A 12,419-nucleotide genomic window follows, 5' to 3' on the forward strand; every position below is an offset into this window, starting at 1 on the left:
TGTGGCCTCCCCAGAGCTGAGTCCCAGGGCACAGTGCCCTCCCTGCTCCTGCTGGGCACAGCACTTCTGATCCCAGCCAGGATGCCTTTGGCTTTCTGTGCCACCTGGGCACTGCTGGCTCCTCTTCAGCTGCTTGTCCATTAGCAACCCCAGGGCCCTTTCTGCCAGACACCTTTTGCTAGCCTGCAGTTCATTTCAGGGGTGGAAAAGTCCTGGCAGCTCTGGAGCTGCTGGGCTGAACACCTTTGTCTGCAGCTCCCCACATCCATGCAGCCTTCAGCCAGAACTGTCCTTGAGATTCACACTGGAGCAACCTCAGGGTCAAAACAATGTTCAGCCTCTAGTTATGAGGAGCAGCTGAGGGAGCTGGGGGTGTTTGGTGTGGGGAAAAGGAGGCTGTGGAGCCTCCCTGAGAGGAGGCTGCAGCCAGGTGGGGGTTGGGCTCTGCTCCCTAGTCTTAGGTGATAGAAGAAATGACCTGAAACTGTGCCAGGACAGGTTCAGGTGGGACATGAGGAACAATTTCCTCCCCTTGAGGGTCATCCAGTCCTGTCCCAGGCTGCCCAGGGCAGTGGTGGAGTCCACATGCCTGGAGGGGTTTCAAAGCTGTGGAGCTGTGGTGCTGAGGGCCATGGCTTGGTGCTGCCCTGGCAGTGCTGGGTTGCCAGTTGTGGCAGGGGAGGTTCAGGTTGGATGCTAGGAATAAATTCTTCCCAGCAAGGGTGGTCAGGCACTGGCCCAGGCTGCCAGGGAGGTGGTGCAGTCCCCATCCCTGGAAGGGTCCAAGAGCCTCATGGATGTGGTGCTGAGGGAGGTGGTTCAGTGGCAGTGTCTCAGCAGCAGTGCTGGGCTTGGATGATTCACAGACTCACAGGTTCATAGAACACCAGGTGGGAAGGGACCATGAGGGTGGTGAGAGCCTGGCACAGGTTGCCCAGGGAGGTGGTGGAAGCCTCAGCCCTGGAGGTGTTTAAGAGCAGGCTGAAGGTGGCTGTGAGCAACCTGCTGTGGTGTGAGGTGTCCCTGCCCATGGCAGGGGGCTGGGACTGGGTGAGCCTTGAGATCCCTTCCAGCCCTGACAGTTCAGTGCTTCTATGATTGAAGGATCACCTTCTCCAACCTCAATCTCAAAGGTCTGCTCCAGCCTCAGCAGCTCTGTGTGTTGTGTGATTCCACAGCTCCAAGATGCTCCCATCCACACAGCATCCCTCAGAACCAAGCCCTCCCTCAGCACCAAGCCCTCTGCAGGCTGGCTCCAGCTCCCCCTTCCTCCCCCAGGCTCACCTGATGGGCCAGCTCATGGGCTATCACCATGGTGATCCACAGTTTAGAGGATGAGGAGGACTTCTCAGGGTCGTACAGCAAGGCTGACTCCCGGTAGGTGGTCAGCCCCCAGTTCTCCATAGCACCAGACTGAAAGTCAGGGACAGCTGCCAAATCTGGGGCAGGGGGGAGAGGGAAAGGGAACATTCAGGCAGTGCTGGATCCAGGTGAGTCAGGAAAGAACTCAACCACACAGCTCACTTCATCACCTTCAGCAGCCTGGGCTGGTGGGAGGTGTCCTTGCCCACCACAGGGGGCTGGAACTGGATGAGCTTCCAGGTCCCTTCCAACCCAACCCATGACTCTTTGAGCTGGGGTTGTTTAGCCTGGAGAAGAAGAGGCTGAGGGGAGACCTTCTGGCTCTCCACAGCTCTCTAAAAGGAGTTCTTCTAAGGACTGTCTTCAATGAAATCACAAAGTGTCATTTAAAGAATAGCTCTGCACAGAGGAGGAGGATTTTCAGCTGCCAGGGCAGCTGTGCCCTCAGTTCTGAGGCAGCCAGGTGAAAATCTGTAAACTCAGCTTGGCTCTGTCCTCACAGAGTCCTAAATTGGCTCAGGGTGGAAGGGAGCTCAGATCTCATCCCCTCCAGCCTCCCCACCATCCCCAGGGACACCTCTCAGCTGCATTGGTGAGGGGGGCTTGGAGCACAGCCCTATGAGGAGAGGCTGAGGGAGCTGGGGTTGCTTAGCCTGGAGAAGAGGAGGCTCAGGGGAGACCTCATTGCTGTCTACAACTACCTGAAGGGAGGTTGTAGCCAGGTAGGGGTTGGTCTCTTCTCCCAGGCAGCCAGCACCAGAACAAGAGGACACAGTCTCAAGCTGTGCCAGGAGAGGTTTAAGCTGGATGTTAGGAAGAAGTTCTTCATAGAAAGAGAGATTGGCCTTTGGAATGGGCTGCCCAGGGAGCTGGTGGAGTCACCATGCCTGGAGGTGTCTAGGAAGAGACTGGATGGGGTGCTTGGTGCCATGGGTTAGTTTATTAGGTGGTGTTGGGTGATAGGTTGGACTCGATGATCTCGAAGGTCTTTTCCAACCTGGTGAATTCTATTCTATTCTATTCTGTTCCATTCCATTCCATTCACTCAGCTGCTCAAGGCCTCATCCATCCTGGCCTTGAACACCCCCAGGCAGGAGGCAGCCACAGCCTCCCTGGGCAGCCTGTGCCAGAGTCTCTCCACCCTGGCACTGCAGAACTTCTTCCTCAGCTCCAGTCTGACCCTGCTCTGCCTCAGCTCCAAACCATTCCCCCTGCTCCTGTCTCAGACACCCTCATGGGAAGTCTCTCTGCAGCCTTCCTGCAGGATCCCTTCAGGTCCTGGCAGGCAGCTCTGAGGTCCCCCTGGAGCCTTCTCCTCTCCAGGCTGCACACCCCCAGCTCCCTCAGCCTGGCCTCACAGCAGAGCTGCTGCAGCCCTGTCTTAATTCTCTAAGTTACTGATTTTGTGCTCTTTTACTCTCCATGCTTAATGTCCTGGGGTACAACCAACAAATACTTGCCACTCACCCTGCTTAGGTAGAGGGTATGGAATCCCAAAGTAGTCCTCATAGAAGTCCAGGAGCTTCACTGCTGCCTCCAGGGCATACTCAGCTTGGCTGATCTTCTCTGGCACCGAGTAGACAGAGACCTGCAGCACAACAGCAGGCAGCACTCCACAGCCAGCTCACACAGGTGGCTCCTTAACACAGGATTAACCCTAAAAGGGGCACTAAAGCCAGCACCTAACCCTCCTCTACAACAGGCACAAAAACATCTGCAGGAAAACATTAGCAGAACTGGAGTGAAGATGGTGAAAGTTGCTCAGCACAACTGCCATGTTCCTGCAGAGGCTTCTGCAGCTTCCACCCCACCCTGCCAGAGGCACCCAGCTGAAACAGGCCTGCTCTGCTGCTGATTCCAGCCCCTTCTCAACAGTCCCTCCCCAGCCTGCCTGCAGCTGCCCTGCAGAGATGCAAATGCAGCTCTCAGCTCTGCCTGCAGCCTTCCCTTCTGCAGGCTGCACAGCCCCAGCTCTGCCAGCCTGGCCCCACAGCACAGCTTCTGCAGCCCTCTCAGCATCTTGCTGGCCTCCTCTGGAGCCTCTCCAGCAGCTCCAGGGCTCTCCTCTGGTGGTGTCCCCACAGCTGGACACAGCCCTGCAGGGGAGCTCTCCCCAGAGCAGAGCAGAGGGGCAGGATCCCCTCTCTGCAGCTCTGGCCACACTGCTTTGGATGCAGCCCAGGCTGCCCTTGGCCTTCTGTGCTGCCAGTGCCCATTGCTGGCTCCTCTCCAGCTTCTGCCCCCCAGCACCCTGAGTCCTTCTCTGCAGGACTGCTCTCAGACTCATCATCCCCAGCCTGGACTGATAACAAGGATTGTCCTGAGCCAGCTGCAGGACCTCGCCCCTAGCCTTATTGAACCTCCTGAGGCTCTCCTCAGCCACCTCTGCAGCCTGCCCAGGTCCCTCTGGATGGCATGAAACAAACTCTGACACCCATGCATAGAACTGTACAAAACCCAAGGCCATTGACAAAAATGTCTGAAGCCACCACAGCTCAGGATGCAAAGCACTCACCCCACTGCAAAGCACATTTCCTTCTCCCCTGCAAAACACTGGGATACACAAATCCAGCAATGTAAGTGAGAAGCCAACCATTCAGGAACTCACAGAGGCTTGAAAAGCTCTCAGGAAGGGAGATCAGAGTTACCTTAACTCCATGGCTGCTCATTTTGCTGATGGATTTGAAGTCTGAAACGATGAAGGCCACCAGGTAGGTGCTCATCCTGACTGTGGTATCAAAGTGGTCCTCGACCAGCCAGGGAGACAGAGTCACAGACTTCACCTGAAAGGCCACCAGAGCTCATCATCGTCAGCTGGGAGGGATGGTGGTAGAGGATCTGGGGCCCAGCAACTGTCACACTTTTCCTGGTGCTATCTTTCAAGGGCCTGGCAGTTGGGAGCTGCTGCCTTGTACAGAGGCTGCATTGCATGGTGAAGGTTTAACTTTCAGAGGTTCAGAGAGACACAGAATGGTTTGGGATGGAAGGGACCTCAAAGCTCACCCAGCTCCAAGCCCCTGCCATGGGCAGGGACACCTCCCACCAGCCCAGGCTGCTCAAGGCCTCATCCAGCCTGGCCCTCAACACCTCCAGGGAGGAGGCAGCCACAGCCTCCCTGGGCAACCTCTGCCAGGCTCTCCCCACCCTCACTGCCAACAATTTCTTCCTCCTCTCCACTCTCAGTCTCCCCTTTCCCAGCTCCAAGCCATTGTCCCTGGTCCTGGCATTCCCAGCCCTTGTCCCCAGCTCTCCTGAAGCTCCTTCAGGGACTGGGAGGCTGCTCTGAGGTCTCCCTGGAGCCTTCCCTTCCCCAGGCTGAAGCTGTCCCAGCCTGCCCCCACAGGGGAGGTTCTGCAGCCCTCTGATCATCTCCACAGCCCTCCAAGCATGTTGTGAGCAAGATAAAGACTATGGAGCCTGCATTGTGCTGATCTTTGCCACCCCCCCGCTGGGAAGCAGCACCCTGTAGGGTGCGTATCTCCTTCATTCCTCTCCAGCCTTGTGCCAGGATCACCTCCACAGCACCACACACTCGTAAGAACTCCAGGAGCATTCAGATGCCATTCCCACACTCTGCTCTCATCTCAGAGGTCACACAGACCAGCAGCAGGCAGTGAGAAGCATCCACCTACAATGGGCATGTTGGAGAGGGCGAGGTGCTCGGGGTCCCTGCGGATCCGGATGGAGAAGGTGGCTTTGAAGGCTGGCTCATCGAAGCAGGGGAAGGCCATCCGGGCAGCTGTGGGCTCAAACTGTGTCACTGCCAGCACCCTGCGCCAGGGGACAAGAGAGCTCTGCTCACACCTGCAGTGCTCTCCTCCCTGCTGCCCCAGAGGAGAGCCCCAGCACGGTGGAGGCTGGAAGGGACCTGTGGGTGACAGTGCAGGGCAAGTGGCACCAACCCTGGCTGAGCTCAGCAGCTCTGGGTGGCTCTGTGTGGCTGGCACCCGGCCCTGTGCCCTGCTGCTGCACTCTCACCAGCTCGAGGGAGCTCTGGAACCTTCTGGCCTTGCAGAGCACACAGCAGTGCAAGCTGTTGGCTGAGCTGTTGGAGCAGCTCAGCACCAACTTCCTGCACAGCACCAAACTGAAACGAGGAGTTTGGAGCCTGCTGCAGAGCAGGGAAAGTGCCACAGGGAACAGCCTCTGCTTTGTGAGTGTGGCTGACAGGGAAATGTCAGTGCAGGGAGCAAGGAGCCTGAGACTGTGTTGTGAGCCCAGAACCACAGCATGGAGGGGCTGGAAGGGACCTCTGGAGCTCACCCAGCCCAAGCCCTGCTCCAGCAGGGCCCCCACAGCAGCTTGCTCAGCAGCACAATGCCCAGGGGGGGTTGGAAGCTCTCCACACCAGGAGACTCCACAACCTCTCTGGGCAGCCTGCTCCAGGCCTCGAGCACCCCCACACCAAACAACTTTCTCCTCCTGCTCACATCCAACCTCCTGCCCTCCACTTTCTGCCCCTTGGCCCTTGGCCTGTCCCTGGGCACCACTCAGCAGAGCCTGGCCCCAGCCTCTTGCCCCCCACAGCTCCTTTAGCTCTTGCTGAGCATTGCTCAGCTCCCCTCTGGGGCTGCTCTGCTCCAGGCTCTCAGCCCCAGGGCTCTCAGCCTTTGCTGCTCACAGAGCTGCTCCAGGACCCTCAGCAGCTTCAGAGCCTCCCCTGGACTCTCTCTTCAGGATTTCCCTGTGCCTCTTGACCTGGGGAGCCAAGAACTGACCCCAGGACTCCAGCTGTGGGCTGACTAGGGCAGGATAGAGACAGTCCAGTCCCCTCAGCATCTTTGCAGCCCTAAACACACCCCCAGGTCCCTTTCTGCTAGCAGCTTTGCAGCCACACTGCCCCACGGCTGCAGCACTGCTGGGGGCTGTCGTGCCCCTAGTGCCGGCCCTGGCACTTGTCTTTGCTGAAGGCTCTGCTCCCAAGCAGCACTACCTGAGCTCTCCCTGCCGGGTCCGGTAGCTGCTGTTGTAAAAGCCGTGGAAGGACTGCGAGAGCCGCGCCCGGTAGCGGATGCGGATCGTGTAGCGGCGCCCGGGGAGCAGCGGCCGCGGCGCCAGCAGAGCCACCAGCTCCCGGCTGGGCTCCTGCAGCACCCTCAGCGCCGGCCCCGCGGCCGCCTCGCCCACGGCGTCCTCGGCCAGGGTGGCCTCACTGATGTTGAGCCGCTTGCCGTGCAGGATGACGGCGCCGGTCTGCCGGGTGGTCAGCACCTGGATGTCGGCGGTGCCGGCGAAGGTCAGCGTGGTGAGGTTGGGGTGGATGAGCAGCCGGTAGTGCAGCGGCACGACGTCGGTGGGCAGCCTCACCGCCGTCCAGGGGAACTCGGCGCTCTCCGGGGCGACGGACAGAGCCCAGGCACCGCACAGCAGCGCCAGCAGCGCCGCGGACACCGGCGCCGACAGCGGGGCCGAAACGCGTCCGGACAGCCGAGGACAGGCCATCCCGGACGGGACCCAGGGTGGAAGTGAACCGCGGGGATCGAGCCGCCGGGAAGGAGCCTGAGACAGACAGCTCCGTTCAGCCCGCCCGGTGCCTGAACTCGCCCGCCTCAGCCTCCCCGGTACCTCCGGCCGGACCCCGGCTCCCCTCAGCCTCCCCGGTACCTCCGGCCGGACCCCGGCTCCCCTCAGCCTCCCCGGTACCTCCGGCCGGACCCCGGCTCCCCTCAGCCTCTCCGGTACCTCCGGCCGGACCCCGGCTCCCCTCAGCCTCTCCGGTACCTCCGGCCGGACCCCGGCTCCCCTCAGCCTCCCCGGTACCTCCGGCCGGACCCCGGCTCCCCTCAGCCTCTCCGGTACCTCCGGCCGGACCCCGGCTCCCCTCAGCCTCTCCGGTACCTCCGGCCGGACCCCGGCTCCCCTCAGCCTCTCCGGTACCTCCGGCCGGACCCCGGCTCCCCTCAGCCTCCCCGGTACCTCCGGCCGGACCCCGGCTCCCCTCAGCCTCCCCGGTACCTCCGGCCGGACCCCGGCTCCCCTCAGCCTCTCCGGTACCTCCGGCCGGACCCCGGCTCCCCTCAGCCTCTCCGGTACCTCCGGCCGGACCCCGGCTCCCCTCAGCCTCCCCGGTACCTCCGGCCGGACCCCGGCTCCCCTCAGCCTCTCCGGTACCTCCGGCCGGACCCCGGCTCCCCTCAGCCTCTCCGGTACCTCCGGCCGGACCCCGGTCCCTGCCGCGCCACCGCCGACCTCGCCGGGAAAGCGAAAGCGAAAGCGCGGAGGTGCAGCGCAGGGTGCGGGGAGCCTGCGCCGGAAGCCCCGCCGGGCGTGGAGAGGCAGCGGCTCCGGGTGCTGAGCCGCAGCCAGCCGGGAGCAGGGGGGATGGGGATCACTGTAAGGACACTGAGGCCTGGAGCAGGTGTACCGAAGGGCAAGAAAGGTGGGGAAGGGTCTGGAGAAGAGGGCTGGGGAGGAGCAGCTGAGGGAGCTGGGGGGGGTTGGTGTGGAGCAGAGGAGGCTGAGGGATTGTAGTTGTAGAGAGCAATAAGGTCACCCCTGAGTCTTCTCCTCTCCAGGCTAAGCAACCCCAGCTCCCTCAGCCTCTCCTCAAAGGGCAGTGTTCCAAACCCCTACCCAGCTTTGTTGCCTTTCTCTGGACATGTTCCATCAAGTCAACATCCTTCCTAAACTGAGGGACCCAGATGGCCTTGGCCTCCTTGGCCACCAGGGCACCTTGCTGCCTCGGAGCCATCCTGCTGGCCACCAGGACCCCCAGGTCCCTCTCCTCTGCGCTGCTCTCCACAGCTCAGGCCCCAACCTCTCCTGCTCCCTGGGGCTGTTCTCTCCCAGCTGCCAGACTCTGCCCTTGCCCTTCTTGGCTTTCATTCCCTTTCTGCCCACCCAGCTCTGCAGCCTGCCCAGCTCTGGCTGGATGGCAGCACAGCCTGAGGGCTCTCCCCACTGCTCCCAGCTTGGTGCCACCAGCAAACTGACTGCCAGTGCCCTCTGTGCCCTCAGACAGGTCCTTGGTGAAGACATTGAACAGCTCTGGTCCCAGCACTGACCCCTGAGGGACCCCACAAGGCACAGACCTCCAGCTGGACCCTGTCCAACTGACCACAGTCCCCTGAGGGACCTCACCCAAGAAAACAGAAGCTCTGTGGCCTTCTGTTGAAAGACAGGACCATGCCAACTACAGCCTTTGTGCTGGAGTATGCACAGACAAGGGTCCAGCCTCCTTCACCCTAAGGGTGCCTTTGTCAAGGTTGAATTGAGGCCAAGCTTCCACTTGTGCAGCCTTCAGGCAGGGCTGAGGCTCAGGCTGGGACGTTGTGCAGTGCCACCCAGCCATGCTGGCATCTTCCCAGCTGCTGCACTGCCTGTTGAGCTCCTCTTGGAACATCAGCACTGGGTAGAAGAGCTCTGCCAGGTAGGCACTCTTCACCTGTGAGATCCACCACGGGTGGAGGGTGACCTAGGTGCCCCTTCCTCTCAGGAGCAGGAAACTCTCCAGCAGTTCCCTGTCCCTCTTGAATTGGGGAGCCCAGAACTGGACCCCAGGACTCCAGATACAGCCTCAGCAGGGGAGAGCAGGGGCGTAGGACCACCACACTCTTCTGATGGGTGGTGCTGGTGCTTCTGCCTCCCTCCTGGCCATGGGAAGAGCTGAGGGACAGGGGTGGCCATGGCCTAAGGGGCAGAGGCCAGGTGGGCCAAGGCTCACAGCTCCCATGGGTGTGCCATGGAGCCTGAGGAGCAGCCAGGTGCCATGGTGGTGATCTGGTCAGGGAGGAACCACCCTGCAGAGACCTGAGCACAGCTAAGGCATTGGTAAAGAGGCAGAAGGACTTTAAGTGCTGTTTGAGGGCTTCTTTTGACGTGTGGAAACAAACTCTCCAACTCTTACTAGAGAGCCATAAAGCAGGTCAGTTTATTCATGGTGCTGGGTGCAAGGGGATGTCTCCACAAAGCATTAGATAAGATTAGATTAGATAAGATTAGATTAGATAAATATATGTATTAGACTAGGTGTTAGTATGAGGATAGGTATTAGATGTATGTATCAGACTATGTGAATAAATATGTACAGGAGTGGGCCCCATCCTGTTCAGTATCTTCACTGGTGATCTGGATGAGGGCATTGAGTCCATCATCAGTAAGTTTGCAGATGACACCAAGCTGGGGGCAGGAATTGATCTGTTAGAGGGTAGGAGAGCTTTGCAGAGGGACCTCAACAGGCTGGACAGATGGGCAAGTCCAACATGATGGCATTTAACAAGTCCAAGTGCCAGGTTCTGCACATTGGCCACAACAACCCCATGCAGTGCTACAGGCTGGGGTCAGAGTGGCTGGAGAGCAGCCAGGCAGAGAGGGACCTGGGGGTGCTGGTTGATAGTAGGCTGAACATGAGCCTGCAGTGTGTCCAGGTGCCCAATGGCATCCTGGCCTGCATCAGGAACAGTGTGGCCAGCAGGAGCAGAGAGGTCATTCTGCCCCTGTACACTGCACTGGTTAGGCCACACCTTGAGTCCTGTGTCCAGTTCTGGGCCCCTCAGTTTAGGAAGGAGGTTGACTTGCTGGAACGAGTCCAGAGAAGGGCAATGAAGCTGGGGAGGGGTTTGGAGCACAGCCCTGTGAGGAGAGGCTGAGGGAGCTGGGGTTGCTTAGCCTGGAGAAGAGGAGGCTCAGGGGTGACCTTATTGCTCTCTACAACTACCTGAAGGGAGGTTGTAGCCAGGAGGGAGTTGGTCTCTTCTCCCAGGCAGCCAGCACCAGAACACAAGGACACAATCTCAGGCTGTGCCAGGGGAGGTTTAGGCTGGATGTTAGGAAGAAGTTCTACATAGAAAGAGAGATTGCCCATTGGAATGTGTTGCCCAGGGAGGTGGTAGAGTCACCATCACTGGAGGTGTTTAGGAAGAGTCTGGATGAGGCACTTGGTGCCATGGTTTAGAAGTCCCAAGGTCTTGGGTGACAGGTTGGACTTGATGATCTCTGAGGTCTTTTCCAACCTTATTGATTCTGTGATTCTATAACAGCAAAGTCATTTTAGGATCTGACTCTGAAGCTGTTTGACCTTGCAGATGTTTGGTAGACCATTTTAACTATTCTATAATGAGAATCAGCAGGCCTGAGAAAGTAGCTCACTGTCAGGATGTAGGCTTGATACAGCAGCTCATTATCAACTAAAGTATCTGCTCAAGGCTAGGGGCTATGACACCTGGCAAGAAGAGGATGGAAAGCCAAGCAGCCAGACCATTACACAGGTACCAGGTGACAACTACAGTTGTGAGGAGGACTACTTACTTCATCCTGAGACCCCTGCCCATCCCCACCTCATGGCTTTGTGCAAGCACAGAAGGAATGAATTTTGGGGGGTGGATGATGTAAATGGGTCCTTAGAGCTAATTATCTTAACCCCACCATTTGGTGGAACTATAATGACTGTGTGTGATTTGACACTACACAAATCCCTTACTAACGCTGTACGGTGTGCAAGCTTTGTGGAGACATCTCCCTGTGCCCAACCTGGAGCTCTGTGTCCACTTCTGCAGCCTCTGTTCCAGGGAGGCTCTGGAGGTGCTGGAAGGTGTCCAGAGAAGGGCCCCGAGGAGGAGCAGAGGGCTGGAGCTGCTCTGCCATGGAGACAGCCTGAGAGAGTTGGGGCTGTGCAGGCTGGAGAGGAGAAGGCTCCCAGGAGAGCTTCTTGTGGCCTTCCAGGATCTGCAGGGGGCTGCAGGAAAGCTGGGGAGGGACTTGGGAGGGTGCCAGGGAGTGCTAGGCCTGGGGGGGATGGAGCACAACTAGAAGTGGGGAGATTGAGCTTGGCTGTGAGGAAGAAGTTGTTGCCCATGAGGGTGGTGAGAGCCTGGCACAGGTTGCCCAGGGAGGTGGTGGAAGCCTCCTGCCTGGAGGTGTTTGCAGCCAGGCTGGAGGTGGCTGTGAGCAACCTGCTGTGGTGTGAGGTGTCCCTGCCCATGGCAAGGGGGCTGGGGCTGGGTGAGCCTTGAGGTCCCTTCCAGCCCCAACAGTCCTGTGATTCTCTGATTCCAATACTTGCAGAGTTTGTTCCCACATGTCATTAGCACAGCTAAGACACTGGTAAAGAGGCTGAAGGACTTTGGGTGGAGGGTGTGAGAAATTGTGTTGCCTTTAGTATTTGTCTTTGGCAGGGACCGTGGGGTTCGGTCATCGGGCTGATTGGTTTGTATTGTGTGGGGCATTGGGAGAGAGGGGTGGGACGCCAACCGGTCTGACGACTGGCCGGGTCATGAGTGCAGGTTTTGTCTCAGTCCTGATGGAGAGGGGTGGGAGCGTGTTGGGGAATATATGAATATGTATGTTCTACTATATTAATATGTATGTTTGTCGTCTATATAAGTTCAGCTCGTGTTGTCAAGGCGCGCCTCCAGCAAACTCGCTCTGCGCCCAGCGCTGTGTTGCCTTTATTTTATAATAAACTGGTTATAAATGTCAGCAGTGAGCTCGTTTCTCACAATTTGGTGACCCGTACGCGATTACCCTGCCTGCGAGGACTTCTTTGACCCTTCGGAAAGGGGGGGTGCCCACGCCGATTTCGGCGGCCCGGAAGAAGGACCCTGGAAGCCTCTCGGAGCACGGGTAGACGATCCAGCCAACATTGTAAGATAAAGGCAAGGGAAGGAGCTCCCGGTTTGCCGCGGCTGCCTGTAATTCTTGTGCACAAATCCCGGGCAAGAAAAGGGCTGTAAGTACTGTCCGGTTGGGCGGCTATTGAGGTCAGTGAGAGTGTGTGTGTGTGCGTGAGACGTGGGCTGGACAGTCCGGATCCACGAAGCGAGTGCGGAGTCCTTCGAACTGCGTTTCCAATATCCCGCGAGGGACTTGGCCAGTGAAGGGACGAAGCGGTTGGTGACGGAAACGTGGACCTCGGGAAAATGGGGCAAGGGTCGGGTAAACAGACCAGCCCCGGGAAAAACGGGAGCGAAAGGGTACCCAGGGATATACCCCCGGACAGCCCTCTGGGGTTACAACTAGCGTATTGGGATGAGAATCCTAATACGCGGGATAAAGATAAGGGAATAATGATATATTATTGTATGGAGATATGGGCTAGAGAGAAGATTAGATCGGACAAT

At 58.6% G+C, this 12,419-nt stretch overlaps 1 protein-coding gene across 1 annotated transcript in view; it reads right to left on the reverse strand.

The window, feature by feature from the left end:
- ERAP1 (endoplasmic reticulum aminopeptidase 1) overlaps positions 1–12,419 on the reverse strand; it is a 35,777-nt gene that overhangs the window by 16,412 nt on the left and 6,946 nt on the right. Inside the window, exons 4-11 of the mRNA XM_054177799.1 lie at positions 12,102–12,209; positions 11,824–11,988; positions 8,646–8,746; positions 6,296–7,693; positions 4,995–5,133; positions 4,011–4,145; positions 2,830–2,950; positions 1,285–1,439 (exon numbers count right to left, since the gene is read on the reverse strand). Of these exons, the coding sequence (XP_054033774.1) occupies positions 1,285–1,439; positions 2,830–2,950; positions 4,011–4,145; positions 4,995–5,133; positions 6,296–7,693; positions 8,646–8,746; positions 11,824–11,988; positions 12,102–12,209 (2,322 nt within the window). The remainder of the gene's footprint in view (positions 1–1,284; positions 1,440–2,829; positions 2,951–4,010; positions 4,146–4,994; positions 5,134–6,295; positions 7,694–8,645; positions 8,747–11,823; positions 11,989–12,101; positions 12,210–12,419) is intronic.

Source organism: Dryobates pubescens, chromosome Z, assembly GCF_014839835.1.
Source record: "Dryobates pubescens isolate bDryPub1 chromosome Z, bDryPub1.pri, whole genome shotgun sequence".
Classification (NCBI taxonomy): domain Eukaryota; kingdom Metazoa; phylum Chordata; class Aves; order Piciformes; family Picidae; genus Dryobates; species Dryobates pubescens.